This window comes from Malaclemys terrapin, chromosome 5 (genome assembly GCF_027887155.1).
Source record: "Malaclemys terrapin pileata isolate rMalTer1 chromosome 5, rMalTer1.hap1, whole genome shotgun sequence".
NCBI classification, from domain to species: domain Eukaryota; kingdom Metazoa; phylum Chordata; order Testudines; family Emydidae; genus Malaclemys; species Malaclemys terrapin.
Genome location: NC_071509.1, coordinates 27,563,263 through 27,588,890, shown reverse-complemented (window position 1 = coordinate 27,588,890; position 25,628 = coordinate 27,563,263). Strand labels below are relative to the sequence as shown.

The 25,628-nt window shown below is 41.4% G+C and overlaps 1 protein-coding gene across 2 annotated transcripts in view; it reads left to right on the top strand.

Annotated features, from left to right (window-relative positions):
• Positions 1–23,731, top strand: part of SLC2A9 (solute carrier family 2 member 9) — a 163,828-nt gene extending 140,097 nt beyond the window's left edge. For both annotated transcript variants that reach the window (XM_054029518.1, XM_054029516.1), the window contains exon 12: positions 19,119–23,731. In XM_054029518.1, coding sequence (XP_053885493.1) covers positions 19,119–19,376 — 258 coding nt within the window. In that variant the 3' untranslated portion in view covers positions 19,377–23,731. The remainder of the gene's footprint in view (positions 1–19,118) is intronic.
• The last annotated feature ends 1,897 nt before the right edge of the window (positions 23,732–25,628 follow it).

Genomic DNA, 25,628 nt, shown 5'->3' with positions numbered 1-25,628 from the left:
TACAGGTGCTGTTGGTTAAGTTAAAAACTAAAGCTGGCTGGGAAATTTTCAACAAAATGTTTTTCATTTAAAAAATACTGATTCATCTAACAAAAACTGTTCATGTGAAAAGGTGTGTTTTTGGGGTCAAAATAATTAATTTTAAAATAAATTTATAGGTTTGGTTTTTTAAGCTAAAAATTGAAATGAAACATTTTGAGATTATCAAACCAAAATGTTTCATTTGACCCAATCAAAAATTTTCACAAATCAAAAATCGGAAAACATATACCTCTACCCTGATATAGCGCGACCCGATATAACACGAATTCGAATATAACGCGGTAAAGCAGTGCTCCGGGGGCTCAGGGCTGCGCACTCCAGTGGATCAAAGCAAGTTCAATATAACGTGGTTTCACCTATAACACAGTAAGATTTTTTGGTTCCCAAGGACAGCGTCATATTGGGGTAGAGGTGTATTTTGAAGATTAACTTTTTGTCCCAATTCAAGATGAGAAATGTTTGTAAAATCTCAAATTCCCATGGGACAGGAAGATTATACTCCACAAATGAGAAATATCCTAATAATGATTAACTTTACATTCATGTTTACTAATGCATTGGTATAGCATAAAATAAACAATGTTTATTAATGATGCTCCGAGAAGTTTGTCTAACTTGTACAAATATGTGATGCTCTTGAATAAAATGGAGCTGTGATCCACCTAAGCAAAGAAATGAAAGTTTTATAAAAGACCATAAAGAGAAGTTAGGTTTCCCTGGGAATAAATTTTCTTTTTGCCATTGAAAAAGTTCAAACAGAGCACGAAATCCTTCACACTCCTATTAGAGTGCAGACCAGGAAAGTCAAAAGCTCTTCAAATTTATTTTCAGCTACTGCTATTAAAGTTTTGCAACCCTTATTCAGAGAACTATAGAATCAGGCTAGTTCTTCGTAACTATTACCATCAAGGGCCCTTATAAAATTCTGGAATTTAAAATGCTCCCTTTGGCCATTCTGTTTAGTGCTTGATCACAAACCCAGTGGAAGTGATTTTAAGTCTCAAAGACTTTGAAGTCTATAAAATTGATTCATCTTTGAAAAATTGATGTAATGAGATCTTGCAGATGAGCATTTCTGCAACCTATACATTTAGGCATAATGTATGTCTCTCAAAAGGCAGTGGAACAGGGGAGTATCTTGAGGGGTTGAGTGCTATGGGGAAATGCAGTATGTGTTTGTAAAGAGCAGTGGCTCCTGGGGCTTGGAAATCAGGCTGGGCAGCAGAATTTAAAAGGTGTAGCCATCATGTCCCCTGCTCTCACTGAAATGCAGAGCTGTCTAAACTTACTAGTGCGCGTGGGGCAGAGCCATGGACGCAACTGCATTGTGCCCTGGCATTCCTCTTCCGGGCGTTTGAATGATGCTAGCTGTGCTGGCTGACCATTCAACATCTTTGTTTCCCAGTAGTTTGCAGCCAGTTTATTTCTCCCCATTCTCCCTCCCACCCTCTAGCACACCTGTTGCAGCACTAGCCAAAATCTGACCCTTACGTTCTTGTCTAGTTTTAGTAAAAGCTTGAGAAGGACCTGTCCAGTTCTTCAGATGTCACACACACTCAGGTACTCCCTGTTCCCAGGCTGGGCTTTCAGATGGACAGTAAATTGCAAATCTCGTTATTTGCAACGTTTGTTTCACCTTCTCTTGCCAGGAATTTGAAAATAAGCAGGGTGGGCATTGGGAGAGAATTGTCAGTGGAGAAATTTCCTCATTTTTTTCAATAGTCACTCTCTACTAAAACTGATCACATTTAATAGATTTCTTTGACTTTAAGGCCAGAATAGATCACTGTGATCATCTACTCTGCTGCATAACACAATCCATCAAATTTCACTCAGTTATTTCGGCATCTAGCCCAGCTTGTGGTTGAAGAAGAGCATATCTTTTAGAAAGACATGTAATCTGGGTTTCAGGATTCCAAGGGATGAAGAGTTTCCCTTGGTAAGCTATTGCAATGATCAGTTCCCTTCACTATTAAAAAATTTGCATCTTATTTCCAGCTTGAACTTTTCTGACTTGCTCTTCCAGCCTTTGGATCTTATGTGTGTGTCTGCTTGATTAATGAAAGCTTGAGTATCAGATATTTTCTTATTTGTTGTAAATATGTCTTTTTAATTAATTGAATCTTTCGTTTTGCTCGTGAATTCTTTATGAACAGATTGATTTTTGTTCATTTATTTGTAATGGTTTGAAAAGTTTATACAAACAAATTTCAACCGATGTGCTGTTTGCAAATTCTTTGTATAAACTGCTCATAATTCACAATTACTAATTCTGTTCCTTGATTCGATGAATGAAATTTTAAACAGGAGAATAATGAATAACATATAGCAAATACTCTTGCCTGCCTGTGGATAGCCTCATCCACCTGAGATATAGGTGTTCATATAGAGACCATCCATTCCCCAAACATTCATGGGAACAAAAATTCATTCATGTGAGTATTTGTGAATACAAAGGGACAGACTTTAAATGAGTGATTGAAATGCTGTTTTGCAGTGTTCACCCAGCTCCACCCACTCCTCTGAATTTCCATATCACTCCATTATGCTGATAAGTAACTGTCCTGTAGTGTAATTCTTTTAATTTAATTGCAGAAGTATTGCAAACATTTGCTCAAGGGAAGCTCAGAATTGAATCTGGCAAAATAGAACACACATGGAATAGCTATTTTAATGTTCTCTTTTTACACAGATTTATTAAGTGATTTCCTGTGCCATTTAACTAAAGGATTTGTGTGAGTTCAACCTAACCAGGGCCTTACAATTGACTATAAATTACCAGAATATTTATTGAATTGTGGTCTGACTACTATGTTCCTTAAAGCAGTCGTCATGACATACTGATACACTCTTTTTTTTTTTTTTTGTTACTGGTTTATGGATATGAATGCCATCCATAATGTCATGAAATATCTGTCCTGTTCTTTTGTGTTTAGGCCATGTCTACATTACACCCCAGTAGAGATGAAACTAAGCTGACAGAGTTCTTCTGCCAACATAGTAACACCACCTCTGAACTACGTTAGCTAGGCCAACAGAAGCACTTTTCAGTCGGCTTAGTTGCATCTATACTGGGGGTTCTGCCAGCAGAGCTACATCACTCAGGGGCTGTGAATGTTTCCCACTCCTAGACAACATAGCTGTGCCAAAGCAACTTTGTGTAGTGTAAACCAGACCTGAGTTCCTCCCATGCTGCTGAAAGAAAATGTTACTTGACCAGGTTTGATTCTATTTAAGCAAATCTGGGTATTTATAATACACGTTTCAAAGGCTCAGCCTAGCATTTGCGGTCGGATAATACCAGCTACTGAATACCTCATGTGAATTGAGGACACGTAGCACTACATAGAATTGGGTCCTCTTTTCATAGCCAAAATTTCTACTAGCTATACTGGGAGTTTTGGTTGCATAAGGAAGGCAGGATCAGGCCCCAAATCATTGCTTAGTAGAACAGTATTATGTTAATACATGTTAAGCCCCAACCCAACAACAAGGTCTGCATAGGCAGACCCCTGCAACGGCTGGGTCTGACAGGAGGATCAGGGCCTTAGATTGTATGTTCTTCAGGACAAAGATCCTGTATACTGTATTTTATATATTTGCAAAGCACCATGTAAATGTAAATAGCTACATAAATAGTACATATGAATGATTATCGGTCTGCCTCTCTAGCAATTTAAGATGTTACACTGATGTATTCTTACTTTGTATTTCAGGTTGCCCTTTTAGATCATTTAAGTTAAATTAACGCTCACATTTTAAACCAACATTATGCTGTGAGATAGCTGAATTGGCAGTTTCACCTACATTTTTTTGTAGGAGAGTGAGTACAGTACATTTAACTGTGGCAGTCATGAATACGGTGACCAGACATCCTGTTTTTAACGGGACAGTCCCGTATTTAAACCCTTCTGCAGATGTCCTGACTTTTTTTTATTAAAACAAGCAAATTGTCCCATATTTTCTGTCTCTCATGCTCTCCCCGCCCCCACCCACCCCCAATCAGTACTGGCGGTTCCTGCTGCTGGTCAGATCACTGCTCGCCAGACGCCTGCCCACCATCGGTGAGTGGGGGAGGGGATGTCCAGTGGCTGACTACGTTAGTAGGTGTGCATGCAAGGCTGGTGACTGGGCGAAGCGGCAGCGCGCAGGGCCGGGCCGCTCCCCTGCTGGTCCATCCCCACTGTGTGCCAGCCCTCGGTCTGCACTAGCTGCATACTGCAAGCTGTGGCAGCCAGTGAGTGTGAGCAGGCTCCGGGCTTCAGCCAGTTACATGTTCCCTCTGCTGCCCACCCACTGACCCTTTACGTGCTCCCCCTCTCGCTGTCCTCTCCCTGCTTTGCCCCTTCACACGCACCTCCAGCCCTGCTGCTCCTCCATATCCCCCTCTTTCCCCAGAAGGAACGTCCCAGCACCGTGCAGAGAAGCAGCCCTTGGTCGGAGCGCTCAGCTCACCAACAGCCTGGCTGGCAGGCTCCTTCCTTCCCCCACTGCCTCTGGCTGGGCTGACGCCCTGGGAAAGCCCAAGATTTTCCGGCCCAGGGCACTTGCCAGGAGGAGCCAAGCCGTGTGTGTGCCAAAGCCTCGTGCAGCGCTGGCACAGGAAAGCCTCTCCGCCCCTCAGCTAAGCTCTAAAGTATGGGGGGGAAGCGATTTCCAGCCTGTTCCCACCCTGAACCTGCAGTCTCCACAGCAGCCCCACAAGGCAGGGGCTTAGCACCCTCTCCCCCCCCCCCCACCACCACCCTAGGTCCTGCCCCCAGGGATGGCAGGGCCGCTCCATCCCTTAGGTACTCTCCCCTGCTGAGCCACATCTCTGGCCAGGCTCCCTGCCGCTGAAGGCCCCGCAGTCAGGTTCTCTGGGCCTTGGTGCACAATGCAACCTTAGGGCTTAACCCCTTCCTGCTTGGGCTGTTGCCGGGGGACAGGAGGCAGCTGAGTTATGGCCAGCAGCAGCCTGGAGGTATTAGCTGCCTTTAGACACTGTGCAGGCAGGCAGGGACAAGCTGTTTCCAGCCATGGGGGTCGGGGTGGTGGGAAGGGCTGAGCTCTGCAAAGACATAGGCCAGGTCATCTCTTCCCCGACTCCTCCTCCACTGTGGCTGGAAGCAGCTCCTGTCCCTTCCCTCCCGCACAGGGCCGAAAGGCTGCTTTTGGCCACGTTTTAGTGTGAACCCTGGCAGGAATCTGAGGGGGGATGTGATCCCACATGCCCCCCACTTCATTGCCTTGGGAAGACACGGTGCCAGGTACCAGGAAAGTTGGGCTCATCCCAAGGGTCCAGCCAGGCATGGAGGGCGGAGAGCACCCACCAGGCAGGGAGGGTAAGATCGGTCGCTCTCACACACACACCCCATGTGAGAGATGGGTATGAGGGGGGTGTAACCTCTCCCGGGGAGGGGTGTGTGTCACCCCTCCCAATATGGACCCTAAAGCCTTAAAGACAAGAAGGTAAATAAAAAGAAGCCAGCTATGCAGTATTGATTTTTAAGGGGGCCTCAGTCAACTTGATGTTAATTTGAATGTTTGTATTGCATAGTTCTGATTGATTGCTGTCGACTTTGCTTTAATATGAGTAATTTTACCAGGTGTCCTGTATTCAGCATAGGGAAATATGGTCATCCTAGTCAGGGGGTACACACAACAACACAGAACTTTTCACCGTGTGCCTTCAGTGAGGACTCAGATCAGTGTAATTGAATCTGGGATTTTAGTGTGGCTGTGCTAATTTATACTTGTTTCTTTGCCTAAGTAACATTACAAACAGTGGTGAGCTGTAGAGAAAAGCAAGAGAACTAATCACTTTTGTCCTGGGATTTTCCAGTATTCTTGTGTGTTCTGTGCCTGTTTTCAAAAAGATGATTGCTCTATATTACCTCTGTTTAATCATAACTCTGCCATAATGTGAAAGAGTCAAAATGCAGAGTAATGAAGGAAGACAAGGGATTGAATACAATGATGCCCCTTGGTGTGGCGGACCTACTGAGCAATTCCTTAGGTGGCAATGGTACCCCCTTCAATCTAACTAAGTGGCACCATTTAACTCTTAAAATACTGATAATGGTTCCCTTCCAGCTCTTACTCCCCCCCCCTCGTTAAACAAGATGTCCACCCCAGCTGCCAAAAGTGAGAGCCAGAATCTCACCTTTGCAACCCTGCAGAGACCAGTTGCCACTTTGCCACCCCCACCCCCAGCTTCTCCACTGTCTCATCTGCAAGTTTCCATGTCAGTTCATCTTCACACGTGCCTCCTCACATAATCTGTTCCCCTCCTGCCTGAGCATCAGGCAGGAGTAGCCTGTTAGGTGCAGACCTGGAGATGGAGGAAGGGGATTCCTGAAGCAGGGAGGCAAGACAGAACTCCTCAGTCAGACAAGTCCTAAGTCACAGGCTGGAACCTAGCCTGAGAATATCACATAGTAACTGTGCTTTACCATGGAAAGTAAATGAACAAACTGATAGTTTAGATAATGAGGATATATATCCTTTCTAATACACTCAGGAAGAATGAGCTTTTTGCTATAAGTTCATAGGAAATTGGTGGACCAAAAGTGAAGTAATTAGTTTGGGCCAGGTAGTGAGTGGGAGAGCCTTCCTTCCACCTTTCAGGGTCTGTGTGCATCCCTATCCCCAGTGAAGGCTGTGATTTCCCCCCCCTCTCCCTCCTTTCTCTTCCCCTGGAGACTCATACCATCCCAAAAGGGACAAGGAGGAGGCAGATACCTTGTTTCCCAGCATCATCCCTTGCAGCAAGGCCGAGGTAGTGGGGACAATAAGTTGCATGATATTTGTGTAGTGCTTTGAATACATAAAGACCTAGGTAAGCGCTCCGTCTCCAAGGTCTTGAAGGCTAAGACGTTGTGATTAAAAACAAAAATCAGTGGAGCTGAAATAACTGTCCTGCCGATACTGCTGTATTGGTCGGAATGCTGGAGTATGAGAAATATGGTACGTGTTGTTTTCTTTGTCCAATTTTAAGAATGATGTTCACTGCAGTGTCTTTTTAAAAAAATCTGCTTTGTTCATCATAGTCCAGATGGATCTGTGCACAGTAAGAACTGTCTGTGCCAGGAAGTGCTGCTCATTCTGTTCTGCCAGCCTGTGCAATGAGGCTTGATATGTGTTTCATTTTCTCCTGTTTCCCTTTTTGGCCCATATGTGTCTTCATTTCTCCTGGTGAAGTGGCACTTCCACATCATTATACATTTCATTAGCACCCTACGTGCACCTCCATATTTTTTCTGCCTCATTTTTCTACACTCGAGATTCCCCTTTTTAGTTCCTGAGATTCATTTACTCAGTAGGATTCCTTTTGATTATTTCCACAAATGTATGATGATACATTTTTAATTTTTTTAATTATATTGTACAATTTGAATAATGGGGAGTACTGACAAAAAACTGAGTATCAAGGCTTCCCTACCCATTTGGTATTATCTTAATCAAGTTACACTTATTTTATTCTTTTGTATTTGGTGTTTTAAAATAGTTATGTCTGTAGTTAGAGAAGTGACAAAATCTTTTACCAAAGTAATCAGCATTTCTTTTCACTTTATGTGAAGGTTAGACAAGGAAAAGCTCATTTGGGGGCTATTCTGCTACACATACAGAATAAAACGCTGCATCATGTATTAAGGGGGAAATATAAAATGAATGGGAGTTAGGCATTTAACTGCAATTTATGCCTTTCAGAATCTCCTCCCCCTTCCTCCTGGAATACTGTATACAGGTCTGGTATCCACATTTTTTAAAGGCTATTGAAAATTGGAGAGGGTACAGAAAAGAGCCACAAAATGCCTTACCCTGGAGAAATTGCCTTATTATGAGAGACTTAAAGAGCTTAGTTTGTTTAATTTATCAAAAAGAAAACTGAGAGATGAGAAAATACAGGCTACTAGTGGGCTATTTAGTCTAGTGGAGAAAGGCACAACAAGAACCAATGGCTGGAACGTGAGGCCAGAAAAATTCAAATTAGAAATTAGGCAAAATGTTTAGCAGTGAGGATGATTAACCACTGGAACATAGTAAATTCTCCATCTCATGATGTCTTCAACTCAAGACTGGGTGACTTTCTTACTATCTGTTTTAAACCTCCTGCACCTACTGCTTTAAAGTAGAATGCAAGGAGTTCATATGGGGTTTCTTCACCAGTGCATTCATCTCAATTGATTGTTGATTCTGAAACATTGTCACAAATTTACATGTCATCATGAGTAAATATTTCATTGCTGATCATTTTAGTAGAAACATCCAATCAGTGTGCTTATCAGATCTCATCATATATCCTCTCATGTGCCAGAAACTCCAGTTCATCCCTAGTCAATTATCATAACCTCTAAATTGCCCTCATGGCAATTTCTAAAATGCAGATATGCAATGTCAAAAATCTGTGACAATGAAAACTGCAAATTTAGGGAGCAGAGTAACCTAAAATCCATTGATGGTGATATTCACTTTCATATTTAATTCAGGAACTGATGCAGAATGTCTAATATAGTCCAATGGATTTTTCAGAAAATAAAGGGCCTTGCTACAGAATTTAATCAGAAAAATAAGAATGAAAATTGGAAATTGATTAAGAACACCCAAAACTCACAATCAAGGAAGGAGGTCATATTGGTTAAAAGTCTAATTTGGTTTAGAGGGGAGGTAAAGGGAGTTATTTTTATTTATATATAAATAAATAAAAACAAAAGAAAGTTAGATAATAATGAATATAAAAACCAGAAGCTAGGAATTGTAGAAAATCGATAAAGGAAGCAAAGGGACAGGAGGAGATAAATCTCAAAATGTAATTGTAAATGGGGAATCATGTTTCTAGTTGGGTCCCATGGGGATCAGTTCTTGGCCTATCTTATTTAACATTTGTATCAATGACTTGGATGAAAACTTAAAATTATTACTGATAAAGTTTTCAGGTGACACTAAAATTTGGGGAGCGGTAAGTAATGAAGAGGGCAGGTTACTAATACAGAGCAATCTGGATCTGTTGATAAGCTGGGTTCAAGCAAGCAATAGACATTTTTAATATGGCTAATTGTAAATGTATGCCCATAGGAATAAAGAATGAAGATCATACTTACAGGATGGGGGACTTTGTGGGAAGCAAAAGAAAAAGACTTGGGGGTTGTGATGAATAATCAGAGGAACATAAGCTTCCAGTATGACACTCTGGTTAAAAGAGCTAATGTGATTCTGGGAATGCATAAACTGTGGAATCTGAAGTAGGAGTAGAGAGGTTATTTTACACCTGTATTTGGCACTGGTACAACTACGTCTGGATACTGTGTCCAGTTCAGATATCCACAATTCAAGAAGGCTGTTGATAAATTGGAGAGGATTCAGAGACGAGCCACAAGAATGATTAAGGATTAGAAAGCATGCCCTATAAGTAAGGCTACATTTTAGTCATGGGTATTTTTAGTAAAAGTCATGGACAGATCACAGGCAGTAAACAAAAATTCACGACCTGTGACCTGTCCATTACTTGTACTATATACTCCTAACTAAAACTTGGGCCGGGGGTGCTGGGGAGGGTGGCCTGAGACCATGCTGAGATGGGGGGTGGACAGGCAGCAGCACGCAACCCTGGACCCCTGCTGGTGCTGGGGATGGGGTGGGTAGTGGCGCGTGACCTGGGACCTCCGCTGGTGGTGGGGACGGGTTGGCGAGTGGCAGCCCAGGACCCCCACTGGTGCTGGGGCGGGGGGGGGAGAATGTGGCGGCATGCGACCTGGGACCCACGTTCATGCCAGGGTAGGAGGGTTGCCGGGGTTGGTAGGCTCCCTACCTGGCTCTGTGCATTTTCCCAGAAGCTGCCGGCATGTCCCTGCAGCTCCAAGCGCTGCCCCCATCATGAGCACCCGCTCTGCAGCTCCCATTGGCCAGGAACCACAGCCAATGGGAGCTGCAGGGTGGTGCCTGCATGCAGAGGCAGCACGCAAAGCCCCCTGACCCCTCTGCCTAGGAGGAGCTGCAGGTACATGCCAGCTGCTTCCGGGGAGCCCCCCTCAAGGTAAACACCGTCCCGCACCCCAGCCTGAGCCCCCTCTCACACCCAAGCTGCTGCTGCTGCTGGCCCAGGAGCTGCCCACCACACTGGCCGATGCAAAATTCACGGAAAGTCACGGAATCTGTGACTTCCGTGACCTCTGACAGACATGCAGCCTTACTTATATAGTAATGATAGACTCAATAAGCGCATTCTATTTAGCTTAAAAGGAGAAGGTTAAGGGCTACCTTGATCAGTTTATCAGTACCTAGATGGGGAACAAATATTTGATAATGGTCTCTTCAGTTTAGCAGAGAAAGGTATAATGTATTCCAATGGCTGGAAGTTTAAGCTAGACAAAATCAGACTAGAAATAAGTTGTAGATTTTTAACAGTGAGAATAATTAACCATTGAAACAATTTACCAAGGGTCATTATAGATTCTCCATCCCTGGCCATTTTAAAATCCAGATTGGATGTTTTTCTAAAAGGGTTGCTCTTGGAATCATAGCAGGAAAGTTCTAAGGCCTATGTTATACAAGAGGTCAGATTATATGATCAGAGTGGTCTGTTTTGGCCTTGGAATCTGTGAATTTAAATATCAGAGTACATGGGGTCTTTATTAAATGTCATTAATTTTGCCCCAGTAAATTAACAGCAGATTAAGAAAATGAAGAGAAGGCAACAGTCTGCAGGTAAAATTCCCCAAACAAGTAATGGGGTAATCAGATAATTATGAAACACTGCTGCTATTCTAGAGATGGCAGATCAGGTACAAATAAAAAAAATACTAAATACATCTTAGTTTGGTTTTGGATTACATTTCCATAGAGAATAATCTCAAAAAGGCTCACAATGCAGTAAAAAAACATCAGGTCAACATCACAGAGCAAGATAATTAAAGTTTCTTTTTCCAAATGAGAAGATTTTAAAAGGCCTGTGTCAAGGTTCCCTCCCCACTCTGAACTTTAGGGTACAGAGGTGGGGACCTGCATGAAAACCTCTAAGCTTAACTACCAGTTTAGATTTGCTTTTGCTGCCACCACCCAAATGATTTATGAGTTATTTGGGAAACTCTGTCTCCCCCCCCCCCCCCAAAAAAACCTTTCCCTCTCTGGGTAGCCTTGAGAGACTCCTCCACCAATTCCCTGGTGAATACCGACCCAATCCCCTTGGATCTTAAAACAAGGAAAAATCAATCAGGTTCTTAAAAAGAAGGCTTTTAATTAAAGAAAGAAAGGTTAAAATCAGGATGGAAAATAACTTTACAGAGTAATCAGATTCAAAGAGCCCAGAGGAACCCCCTCTAGCCTTAGGTTCAAAGTTACAGCAAACAGAGGTAAACACTCTAGCAAAAGGAACATTTACAAGTTGAGAAAACAAAGATAAACCTAACACGCCTTGCCTGGCTGTTACTTACAAGTTTGAAATATGAGAGACTTGTTCAGAAGATTTGGAGAGCATGGATTGATGTCTGGTCCCTCTTAGTCCCAAGAGCGAACAACCCCCAAAACAAAGGGCACAAACAAAAGCCTTCCCCCCCACCAAGATTTGAAAGTATCTTGTCCCCTTATTGGTCCTTTGGGTCAGGTGTCAGCCAGGTTACCTGAGCTTCTTAACCCTTTACAGGTAAAAGGATTTTGGTGTCTCTGGCCAGGAGGGATTTTATAGTATTGTACACAAGAGGGCTGTTACTTTTCCCATTATAGTTATGACTGTTTCAAAAGCTCAGGTTTCTTCAACACCTCTCCAAGGAGAATTCATTCACTTACTCTCCTATCTGTTTCTGAGAATACCTGCTGCCAAGCGGTAGCTTTATCCTCTTTACAATTATCACACCACCACTTAGCAACTGAACCCTACAGCAAGATGGACTGAATAAGGAATCAATTGACACATTATTAAATGATCCAGCAAGGGACTGTACTCAACTAATTTCACATTTTTCCAGGCTATGGTACTTACAGAATGTAACCTATTAATCTAAACAGATTCAGCACATACAAGAATCATAGCAACATTTATTTTAATACTAGATTTTTTTTCAACTCATTTAACTTTTCTTGATTTGAAAATGAGCTCTCTAATACTTGCTCCATGTGGGTGGATGCTGCAATTTGAAAGAAATGATTTTTGGTAATGGCAAAAATCAGTACTCAGCGTCTTTAGCATTTGATTGGGTGGGGGAAAGGTAATGCCTATACTTTCTATCTGTGCACACACTAATAACCCTACACAGGCTTGGAACATTTTTGAATCTTTTATCCTGTTGAGAAGGTACACTGCATTTTCATCCAAACGCATATAAATTACACAGTTGCAAATCAGCATCTAATTCTTGTTTCGCCACTTAGCACATCTTGGACTTAATCCTCGGAGGTATTTGAGTGTGCTCAACTGCTGTTCACTTCAATTGAAGATCGGGGCAGTCAGAATGGGCCCCTTAATGCCCACCCTACCTATATGATGAACAGAGTCCCCTAGATTTCCATTTTTCTGCTCTTAGTCAGATCTTAGTCAGTTGCAGAAAATATAGAGGAAAACAGATCATCTTCAGACTTCCAGAAACAAGCAATAGGGCTGGCTGAAAATTTTGAGCAAATTAAATTTTTCACCTTAAAGTGTCTTCTTTTCTCAATTTTAAACCTGAAAAATTAATTTTTTGGTTTTGTTGGGTTTTTCAGCCAAAAAGTTTGGTTTCGGGGGAAGGAGGGAGTTTGATTTTCTGCAACTGGAGAGAACATTTTTTTTACAAGAACTCAATTTTTTCAACACAGTGTGATGAATATACTTAAGCCAGTATCTGCTTTAAATGTTTAAAATAATTACATCAAATGAAGATATATTCCTTTTTTCCCCAAAAAAATTTTTTTTCAATAAGTAGAAGAATGTACATAAGGTGGTCTTCTGTGCCACTCCCTCCTATTGTTAAACCTGCTCCACTCCTACAAACCTTTTTTCAGGCATGTAAACTTTATTGACATCAATCAGTGAGAGTATTCATGTGAATAAAAAGCTATAGGGTAAAATCTATGAGGCCAAATCCAGAGCAGTGCTGAGTATCTGTGATTCTCATTGAAATCAAGGAGGCAAACTGAGGCTCATGCTCACTTTTTACTCACGCAAATTCCCACTGAAGTCTAACTGAGCAAAAGATCTTGGGATTTGACTCCTAAATAATTGCAGCTAAACAGCACTCCCTGGATATGGGGCCATATCTAGCAAGGAGCCAGTGATACAAATACAATACAAGGAAGGGAGATTAGAGACATCAGGGAAATTAAATTACAGAGGTGGGATTCATTCCTATAAACACCACAAATGCACATACAAATAAGAGGAGAATATAGGTAATTTCAACGGGATAAAGACCCAGCCCATTATCCTTTGTCTGATCTATCAACATCTTTCCTGTAGCAGCCATCTACTCATACTTTATCTATATATTATCTTATCTTTTGCTTCACATAACAGTCACATAAGATTTGCCATGATTTTCCAGGCCCAAAGAGTGCATTGGTCCATCAATACCAGTATCCTCCCTCTGGCACCAATGACGGGGCAGCTTGTGATGGTAGGAGGCAGGGCTCAACAGCTCACTTCCACTTTGTTTTATATTCCTCATGCTCATGGTTCAAGGTTTCAGCTAGCCAGTGGCCGGGGTCACAAAGAGATTTTATTTTTCACCAATGTATTCTGGGAGGGGTGGGTTTTTTTTAATCTCCTGCCTCTGAAATATCAGAGATGGCCACGGCTGCAGTTGGGACATTGTGGGTCAGGGCTCTGAGGTGGCAACAAGCATTCTCTCTCTCAGGTGCTTGCCTGGCTGGTTCTTGCTCACATGCTCAAGGTCTAACTGATCACCAGATGTGGGGTCAGGAAGGAATTTTCCCCCAGCTCAGATTGGCAGTTGCTGGGGTGGCAGGGCAGTTGCCTTCCTCTGCAGCATATGGGTGTATGGAAATTGCCAGGATTATCTGAGTATATCTCAATTTCCCTACCATTAGGGAAATGCACTATTGTACCTCAGTCCCACCTATTTTCTGCCTGTGGCAGATAATAGTCTAATCTCCTGTGGACTGAAATACTGTGGTCTAATTTTGGTTGTTGGATTTAGTGTGCAGGTGCTGGGCAATGTTGGTGCCTTGTGATATACAGGAGGTCAGACTAAATCTAGTTGTCCCTTACTATGCGACACAAAGAATAGCACAGACATGTAGGGAAAAAATCAAACTCTAAGACATCTAGCAAGGAACATAAAAGGCAATAAGAAGAGGCTCTATAAAAAGGAGGAGGAGGAAAGTGTAGGTCCTCTATTTAATGGGGAGGGAGAGCTAAAAACATATTACATCAAGAAGGTTGAAGCCAGTTGAGGTCCCAGAGGACTGGAGAAGGGCAAACACAGTACCTGTTTTTAAAAAGGGGAACAAAGAGGACCTGGAGAATCAAAGCCTAAATTTGATACCTGGAAAGATACTAGAACTAATTATTAAACAATCAATTTGTAAGTACTTAGCGGATAATGGGGAGGGAAGCTGTAGCCATAATATATCTTGATTTTTAGTAAGGCTTTTGATGCAGTCCCATGGGACATTTTCATACACAAACTAGGGAAATGTTCTAGATGAAATAACTTTAAGATGGGTGCAAAACTGATTAGAAAACCATACACAAAGAGTTATCAGTGGTTTGCGGACATATCTAGTGAGGTCCCACAGAGGTCAGTCCTTGGTCGGATACATGTCTATATTTTCATTAATGACTTAGATAATGGTAATGGAGTGGAGAGTCCACTTATAAATTTGCAGATGAGGCCAAGCTGAGAGTGGTTGCTAGCACTTTGGAGGACAGCATTAGAATTCAAAATGAGCTTGACAAATTGGAGAACTTATCTGAATTCAACAAAGATAAAGTTCAATAAAGGCAATTACAAAGTACTACACTTAAGAAGGAAAAAATCAAATGTAAATTTACAAAATGGGGAATAACTGGCTAAGGCAGCCGTACTGCTGAAAGGGATGGGGGGTTTATAGTAGACCACAAATTGAATATGAGTCAACAATGTGATGCAATTCTGAAATTAATTAAACAAAGTTAGGGCCAAGTCCTGACATCCCCACTGGGAGTTTTCCTACATAAAGATTTCAGAATTTGACCCCTGCTTTATACAATGGTGTATGCAAAATATATTCTGCCAAATGTTTTCCATGAAAGTGCAGAGTCTAGCAATGGTTTATCCTTGAGAGGAGTAGTGTAACTCCCTTTAATGGACTCAGTTCCCTCTTGATATACTATTATCATATGCTAAGTATAGCTTCTAGCAGTATCAGAGGAGCTTTTAATGGTTTTTGTTGTCATGATGTTTAAATAAGAATTTTTTTAATGCCAAGTTATTACATAAGAGATACATTATTATTCTCATATAGCCCGTGTTTCATAAAGGATCAGCTAGTTTTAAAGAACCATTATGATTAAATGTAACCATAAGGATCGTACACTTCATTATTACTGCTGCAGAAATGCCAAATGTTTCCAGTCAGGGATCAAGGCGCCATTGTACTAGGCCTTGTGCAAACAAATAGTACAAAGCCAGTCTCTCTTCCCCAGAGAGCTCAGAATCTAGGATTTAAACAAGACACAACAGGTGAATAAACAAAGGCAGGCATAAAGGTCAGAGAACAAGGTAGCAGTAGCAAGAGGTGCATTTGTATAAATGAGTCACAAGTATTTGGTTGCCAGCCTAATCAATGCAACACATTATTAGTTTGTAGCCACAATGGCAAAGGTATGTTTTATGGAGAGATTTAAAAGAGGATGGCAGGTGAGTAAATTATGTGATCCTTCGGAGTCTGAGCCAGCCTATTCCTGAGTTACCTCTGAGACCCAGCCTGCTTAAACATGATGAATCATCCTTGAGCCAGAGAGTGTGATGAGTCATCAAAGGCAATTACCTGCAGGTCTTGTAATAGGCCCTATGCCATTCAACCAGGGTTCAACCAATCCACAGGCAAAGACCCATCCAGGTCATCCTGGCTCCTAAAAGAAGCAGCCTGTCCAATCTACTCCACATTACTACCTGGCTGGAAGCTCTCTCATTGCCAGTAGCTTCATCTCACTGCTCCAGCTGGCCCTTATTCCTGTTCTAGTCATGCCGGTTTCCATGCTAGACAGCCCCTACTTCATTCTGCATCTGCCGGCCACCTGGTGCTGTGACAAATACAAAACTGCAACCTTATTAAACGATTCCAAATGCTGAAAACTCCAATTCAGAATTACAATTCTCGATCTGACAGGATAACTTATGGAGACATTGTGAAGTTATTTTTCATAACTATTAAATCCATTTGTTTCTGTCTGTTCATAAGCTTGAAAGCCAGATCTGCTTCCCTACCAGAACATTTCCCCCCATTGCACGTGTACATGCTCTTATTATTGCTGGGTTTTCAGGAGTACTGGGCTGCTGGGATTTAATTTATTTTGGGAGAGAAAATTGCTGATGTATTCAGGGGGCCTTATTCAGTATATCAGAGGATGTGCTTTCCAGCTTTCCTTGCGTTACAGAAATGAATAAAAGGGCAAGGCCAGATAATAAATTATCCATGGAAACATTGTGACTAGCTAAATTGGTAATTCAGCCACAATATTAAAAATAACATTGTAAGAAATCTCTTGTATTGGACTTAGCCTTCACCAGAGAGAGTCTTGTTTTGCATCAGTTGTGACACCCATTATTTAGGTGATGGTAACTGAATGGGACATGTAAAATAGTGTTAGGCATAGTACAAACACATGCCCCACTCCCCAAAGAGCTTGCATTCTAGAATGTAGATGTGGGGCAACAAATGAGGGAAGGACTATACTATAAGGTTGGGGAAAGATTGTGTGAAATTCTCATCAGTTCTTGTATACTTATTGAGCAATTGTAAATGTGTATGTGTGTGTATATACACAAATCTTAGCTCACTTCTTGTAGGCTTCACAGCAGAGATGAGTTTTTCAGCAGAATTTGAATGAGGAAAGGGTAGTGGCTTGGGCCCAGATACACAAATGAGACTTAGGCAAAGTGACACTGAGCTTCACAATGCTTAACTTTTAGGTGCATAGAAGAATCACTGGAACCACACGGTGATCCATGAGCCTTAGTTAGGCTAGGCTCTCTATACAATGAATGGGGAGGAATAGATACCATATAATGTGATCCACAAAAGCCAGCAGGCTAGACAGAGAGCTGCTCAAGGCAGCCAATGGGAGACGCTGACAAGATGGGTGCATGCTAAGCCCCACCCCTCTGAAGGAGATAGGCACCTAAGACCAAGTTTGCAGAGAAGTCTGTCTCTCTCTGCCTGTGATCTGGAACCCCCTCCTGGAGTCACTTGGCTTAGGCGTCTAAGTCAACTGTATTGAGAATGAGTTAGGCACCTACCTCACTCCCCACAAAACAGCTGAAGGAGGTGCCCACCTTACAACTTTTAGTCTAGTGATTAGAGCACTCACCTGGGATGTGGAAGACTTTATTTCCACCCTCTCAGCAGAGGAGAAAGGTGGGAGCTCCCTGTTCAAATCCTCTTGGGAGAGTGTTCTAACTACTGAACTACGGGATATTCTGAGGTGGGGTTCCCTCTATTTCTCCTGTTGAAGCTGTTCTATGTGACTAAATACATCACTAGGCCAGGGAGAGTGAGAATGACTCTGAAGTCTGGCAACTAGGGTATCAATCGGGGAGGTGGGAGATTGAGGAGCCAGTCCCCCTGCTTCAAGCAGTCTTTGTTTATCTTCTATACAACTTGCCTTCTAGCAACCTCTGTCTTAGAAAAGTGTGTGTGTAAGTAATGTCTAGTTCCCCTTGTATTCTTTACTCATGATCGCATGTCAGATGTCATGGAAAATCTGCAAAGCTATTCTTTTATTAGGTCTGCATCCAATGCTTAGTTCTAAATTTTGTCCTGCGAATAAAAATAAGTCACAGATTTGTTCTGGGTACCATACACATCTTTTTTGAGTGTATGAAGTTACATAAAAACAGAGAAGGGAGATGTTTCAAAACTCCAGTTGATATCCTGGCCCCACTGAAGTCAATGGCAGTTTCAATGGGGCCAGAATGTCAGTCTGTGTTCCCAGTTTAAAGAAACTGTACCTTGCAATATTGTGACTCAAATACTACAGAACATTTTGAAAAATTGTGTTATAAAAACTTGGGTAATCTAACAAAGGTCATGTAATAAACAGCAGTATAGTTATCTGTCATTTTGATAATATGCAAGTCCTACAATCTGACTAGAGTTTTCATGATAAACTATTGATCACTTTTTTTGGTACAGTAGAGCATTTGCAACAGTAAAATCTGAAGCATGTAAATTTGGATTGTATTTCAGATCATTGATCTTTGTTACTCCTTGAAATGAGGAAAGTAGATCTTATTGTAACATCTTTTCCTATATAATATACTCCTATAACTTTAGAAACAGGGGGAAAAAAATCTGTTTGGCTTTATTATCTCAAAACTTTAATTCAGCTCCCTGAGGGCTGTGACAGATCCTTAATATTGTGCTAACCTAAGTACAATGGGGTGCTACTAAAAATATTTGCCAGCATCTTCAAACCTAGATGTTTAAATCCATATTTAGGCACCTAAGTAACTGGCCTGATTTTCAGAGGTGGTGAGCAACCTCAGGTCCCATTAAAGTCATGTGAGTGACTCTGCAACTTTAGAGTGCAACATGCCTCAGGAGCACCTCGATTGCAACCCTGTGATCCTCTGAGGTCCTGATCTAGCCCCTAAGTAAGAGCCCTGGAGAAGATTGGAGGAACCTCGTTATACCCTCCTTTCCTCATGAAGTAACTGAAAAAAATAGCATGTTTAAACTTGTAATGACTTGTTCTGCTGGTGTGCAATTAATGCTGCCTCTTATTGTACTTTATAAAAAAATTGCTCCAGGTCTCCCAATATAAATGCAATTCACCCAGGCTGCTGTTCTGTATGTTTAATGTACTGTTTTTCAAACAATTCCCAAGCATTACTTTTATTCATAAGATTCTTGCCTCTCTAGTATTTGTAATGCTGGTTTCATTTGTTTTCTGTTCACAGGCTGGACTGCAGACATTTTGTTTCCTGGTGTTTGCTGTCGTCTGCCTTGCTGGAGCTACTTACCTGTTTTTTGTCCTGCCCGAAACAAAAAATAAGACCATTAATGAAATCAGCCAGGCATTTGCCAAAAGGAATAAAGTGACTTTAGAAGGGCGGGAGATGAGCCAGTTTTCATCAGAAACTAAACCAAGTGAAGAACAAGAACATAACTTCTCTTCGACACTGGAGAATGGTGAAACTAAAAACAGTATATTCTAAGAATTCAGTGTTCTTTTTATGGAAAAAAAACCCATATGCTCTGCTGATTTGGAAAGCATGTGATAATTCTAGCAGTTCCATATTTGTGTTATTAATACCCCTGTGTATGTGGTTGTTTTTTGTTTTTTTTTTAAACTCAGGGGAATATAGGCATAGGGTAAATCAGTGGCAGCTGGGAAGGTTCTGGGGGGAAGCGGATATGTGAGAGACAGACATCTGATGGGAACAAGACCCAGAGTTTCCAGGAAACCTGTGGAGAGGATCATCAGATGGCTGGAGGGGGATGGGATCAGGACTAGGAGAGGGACTCTGGATTAGCAATGGGAACTGGGTGGAGGGATCCTGAGCAAGGACTGGCTGATCAGCATTCAGCTAAAAGCAGCAGCTGCATGCCAGCTTGCATGGGTGGACCTATATGCTCGTGGCAGAGATTGGGTGCGAGTCAGTGGCTGTGAAGAGAAGGAGAGGCAAGTTTTATTTCTCAGCTTTTCCCAACATGCTATTAAAATTGTACTGCAACATGAAAGGGACACTATCATGGTATCTTTTCCATCTTCATTTTTAATTTTAGCTGTTGTTCCTCCTAAGAGCCTCCCTTGCTCCCACTGTATCCAGAAGATGGAAACTGCAATTTATTTCCATAATTACTGATGTGCTTTCTCCCTCCATCCCACAAATACTGGCAAGAGCGCTGGATTGCTTGCACTGCATTTCTATTGTTTAAAGCAAATAACAGTGAAGCATTTGTTCTGAAAACAAACTCCACATATTCTGAATTCATATTCTGAATTCATATTCTGAATAGTGGGCTCTGGGGAGATAGGTACAGTAGAAGAAACAATAATCAAATATTGAGCTGTCCAGACTTTAACACTAGTAACATTTTTTTAAAAGCACAAGTTCTATTTTCAAAAGTGATTTAGGAGCCAAAGTCTCACTGAAGGCCTATGGGACTAACGCTCTGAAGTGCCTACATCAGTTTTGAAAATAGGGCTTAGGCTCCTAGTCTTTTAGGTGCTTTTAAAAATGTTACCCAATGTCCATTTAATTTCATGACAGAAAAATAGCAGGGGTTTCTGGTTTGTGATGTTTACTCTTCCTGATTCTTAGTGTTTTTTAGGCAAGTAATGGCTCACTTTAATATTTTTCAATTGTTTTCCTTGAATTCCTTAAGTACCTAGGTACTATAGGGATAAGCACTTTCTGAATAAGATAATAAATCCCATCATTTTATATTATTTTTATATAAATCCAAAGTACTTAGCAGTCCTGGGGATAAGTCCCCAGTGAGTATGTGCAATCTTTGAGGGTGAGCCATGTTTCTCTATGGGCTATTTTGCACAATGCTAAAATTGTAAATTTTATGTGTATATTTTATTTTTAAAAAATTGTTCTTGGATGTTTGCTTTGTTTTTTTCAGGTTTTAACCTAATACGTTTTTAATCATAACCTAAAATAAGTTGTTGTTGCCAAATAATCTATACCATATGCTGTGTTGTTTTAGCCATTTTGGATCCAGTATATTTGAGAGACAAGGTGAGTGAGGTAATGGCTTTTATTAGACCAACTTCTGTTGCGGGGAGAGAGAAACGACCTTTCCAATTTACACAGAGTCTGTCTGCAGGTCTGGGCAATGTACTCAGAGGGCACTGCAGTTGGTCCATGGTAGCTAACTTGGGCTCAGGCTATGGGGCTGGTTAATTGCAGTGTAGACGTTTGGCCTCAGGCTGGAGCCTGGTCTCTAGGGCCCTGTGAGGTGAGAGGGTCCCAGAGCTCGGACTGCAACCTGAGCTCAAACATCTACATCGCAATTAAACAGCCTCTTAGTCCAAGCCCCATGAGCCGGAATCAGATGGCACACACCAGCCGCAGGTGTCTGATTGCAATGTAGACATACCTAGAGTGTCACTGCTAAATACAAGGTGGAACAGATTGTTTAGCATAAGTAATTAACATATATTCCAAGGGACTATTCAAGGTGAGGTGGCCAGTTACCACCTGTCCAGTTATAGGAGAAGGAAAGAAAGGGGGGAGGGGGGAAATCAATAATCTATAGTCCCCCCTCAGTTCCTCCCCCCCCCCTCATGACTGAAGACATGTTAACTGGATACTTCACTTGAATGAGCCCTTGAAATAGGTAAAAAGAACAGGAGTACTTGCGGCACCTTAGAGACTAACAAATTTATTTTGTTAGTCTCTAAGGTGCCACAAGTACTCCTGTTCTTTTTGCGGATACAGACTAACATGGCTGCTACTCTGAAACTTGAAATAGGTGTTAACTACTTATGCTAAACAATCTGTTCCACCTTGTATTTAGCTGTAACACTGAGCACATTTCCCAGACTTGAAGAAGAGCTCTGTGTAAACTCAAAAACTTGTCTCTCACCAATAGAAATTGATTCAATAAAAGATATTACCTCACCCACCTTATTTCTCTAAATGCGATTTACTGTGATTTGTATACATACTACACATTAACCATTTCTAGAACTTAATTACCCAACAGAGCAATTTCATTGCTGGGTAATAGGAAAGAATGGATACCAGGTTATACACTGGGTAGCTACTGACATCAGTGGAGTTACTCCAATGTATAATTGGGGTAATGCCATGGAGAATCAGACTACACTTTTCTTTAGCAGCAAAAACATAATGAATCAGGATTATGCTGTTGAAGAATCATATGTTAGGGCTAATCAAATCTTTAGGGGGGAAAAACTACACAGATATGTTTCCTTAAAGAAAGTACTTGAAGCTGCATAGCTTTTGTGTGCAGCCTGTGTATGATTTTATTTGTCTTTATTTCTTGGGTTTATTTTGTTTTTTGCTACATGGGTTTAAAAAACAAAACACAAAACAAAACAAAAAAAACCACCAAACCCTGTGCTGCTGGGTTGGTGAACAATACTAACATTTAAAATCCCAGTTCAAGCACAGAGGCCTTCCTTCTCTGGCTGATAGATATCTGGTGGGAGAATCAAGCCCTTTTACTCAACTTGAGGGGTACTTTAGATCACAAGTTGGGGTTGCTCTCAGAGTAAGGTACTACTCCACTTGAGTTAGGTTGTCATAATTAGGCTCTTAATTATTAAAATTAATACTTTGTGCTGCTCATCTTCTAAGCACTTGATAGGCATTAATCGTTGATAATGTTGACATTTGATAAATTAACACTGTGTTGGCATCCTGATATCAGTTTTACTGAACTTCTGAAGCAAGGTTTAACCCTTAAATAATTAAATACAACTGCTAGCACTCTCATTTTGAGCTTGGCTATGCAGGTTCTTTCAGCACCTTTTTAAGACCCAAATGTGTTCACCCTTCTCCTGCCATGCATACAAAGCATGCGTAAATGAAGCTTGGACAGAATCAGAGAGGGATCAGGTGGAAGCTCCCTTCACAACTAAGGGGCTTTTATAGTACTAGCAACTAGGGCTCCTACATCCTCTCTATGTGAAGGTGCCGTGACATAGGGCTCTATTGGCCCCTCTCTTGCCACAACCTAGACGTGCACACATCTGCTGCTGCAGAGAGAGGCATCAGAGAAAAGTCTCCATGGCACATAAGGAGTGCAAATCCCTTTGTGTACCCCCCCCCTACCCCCATGTCCTGTCTCCTCAGAGCTGAATCACATCAGTTCTGCTGAGTTTAGGGCCTTCTGGGCTTGTAGGATGGGGAGCTGTGGAGGTGCAGTTAGACACCTGTTGATTTGCTCCAAATCTTTCTGTAAGAGCAATACAGAGTGAAAATGTCAGCATCAGAGAATTAGTTCAAACATTCCAATCACTGCCTAGAGGATGTGGTTATAGTATATTCAAGCTTGGTTTCTGGGAACACCCAAGATTTGCATAACTCCCTCATCTCCAACCCCAAGGGTGGTTTTGAATTGTTCTCAAGTATTGCGTAGCAACATTTTCCCCCTTCTTATGGTGCTATAACTTCAATGATCAAAGGATAGAATGTAATATGGTGACAGTTTTTCACTGTTTTTTCTATTTTGGTATATTAAACTGTCTACAGCCAAACCTGTACATTTGTCAATGAATGTTCCACTTGTGCTTCTGTTTTGCTATATTCGGAATTAAGAATGGGAAAATGCTGGACTATGTGTCTTTGTTTTTAAAGCATATTAAAAGTGGATTGCAAGTGTGTGACTGATCAGTGAAATCTATATATGATGAGAGCCAGATAAAGTATAAGAGTTAAACCAACAAAATGCCTGGTTCTGTTTCATTTCTGGAAAATAATGTGAGATTATCCAAAGTTGAATGTAAGGTATCATTACTCAGTTTTCAGTTGTAAAACCCACCTGAGTTTTCATGTGATTCATCATTAAAATCTTCTGTATACAGTCAGGCCTGGATAGTGAAGTTATTTTTCAAACTCCATAGCTGGTGAGGTCAGAGGTCTTGGGAAGAAAACAAATAATTTTTTGACCTGTTTGTATATTGACAGAATACTTTGCTACAATATGCTTCTCAAATCAGAATGATGGAGATTTCACTACTTTTAGTCTCAATAAATACATGTTTAGATTAGAATTAAAAATATAAATCTATACATTAGTAGAAGATACATGTTCAAAGAATAAAGATGTGACTTGGGTAAGCATTTTTCTGAAGATTTTTGCACAGAAATTGTCATTTGTTTTAGGCAATTTTGTGGCTGTTAGAGCTCTTCTTTCTATTAAATTCAATTAAATGGCTATTTTTTCCAAAGATATGCAAAAATTTTAGATCTCAAATTTGCAAAAAATTAAATTCTGAAATGTCACACTTTAAATGAAAATTGGCTTCAGAATTTTAAGGATCCGTATTCTAGTGGAAAATATATTTAACACTATAAATGTTGCCCTATTTTGTCTTGAGAATTAAATGCAAAAAAACTTTAAATTCAGCATAGTTATCATAACATGTGCTCTCTCATACACAAAAAACAGTTATCACAACTTGGCTGAATTATACCAACGGCTATTTTGCCCTACCATTCTGCACAATAGAAAGTGGATAAAATTAATGTTTTTGTGGGATTTCCACCATCTTAGTTTGTCTTTCGGTTAGCTCCAGAAAACAGGTTCTCTACAGGTTTTGGATTTAATTTAGTCCCAAAACAAAGCAGATGTAGAACCACAGTTGTGAATCCAAACTCACTGGATTCCAAAGGCAGTATTCAGATACGAGATTCCATTTTGCGTCCATCTCTAATTCTCTTTGCAGGGATGTCAGGACATTTGGACATACTTTTACTTCAAACAAGTTAAATTAAAAGGACTAGGGAAAGACTAGGGCAGTGGTTCTCAAACTTACTTTTTCACGGACCACTTGAAAATTGCTGAGGGTCTTGATGGACCACTTAATGATCTTTCCAAATGTTGTTTGTACTATTAGCTAAACTATTGTAAAGCGCTTTGGATAAAAGCGCTATATTAAAAAAAAAATTGTTGTACAAATGCACACAACTCATATTTTAATATCAGTACTCTTACCTTTCTAATGCGATGCATGTGCCCTCTCTCCCCCGCCGCAGCAGCCCCCTGAGCTGGGACTGGGAAGGAGGGGGGTCTCACCCCCGCCACAGCAGCCACAGAGCTGAGGCTGGGAAGGAGGGGGGTCTCTCCCCGGCAGCCGCAGCCCTGGAGCTGGGAAAAGTCACCTCTTTCTCTGGCCGCCGCAGCCCTGCACATCCCAAAATTCCCCCCACCCACTCTTCTCACCCCACCACCCCTTCTCACCTACTCCATATTCCCCACCTCTCCTTACATGTGTGTCTTCGCCAGGGTCCAGGCGACTAATTGGAGCCGCGGCTCCACTAATTATGTGGGTGGCCCTTCATTCTCTCAGGTGCGGCCACCCAGGTGCGGACCTTAGAGGGAACTATCGGTGGACCAGCTGAATGGAGCTCGCAGACCACAGTTTGAGAGCCTCTGGACTAGGGTAGATGTTGATAGGAGGTAAACGTAATGGATTAGATTTGATTGACAAGAGATTTATACAACTAGTTTGCTTAAGCAATGTTCTTTCAAGAATGGCTTTGTATTTTAAACAGCTGATAGCAAATCATTTGACGCCTTGCTCCAAAGCCCATTGAAGTCAATGGGAGTTTTCTATTGAAATCAATAGACTTTGGATCAGTACTTAAGAGGAGACAAACTGTACAATAAGTCCATACAATTTAAAGCTGAAGTCCCTGCCCAGAAGAGATTACAGAATGCATTGGCAAATTCAGTGGGGGCAGGCTTGAGGGAGAGAAGGA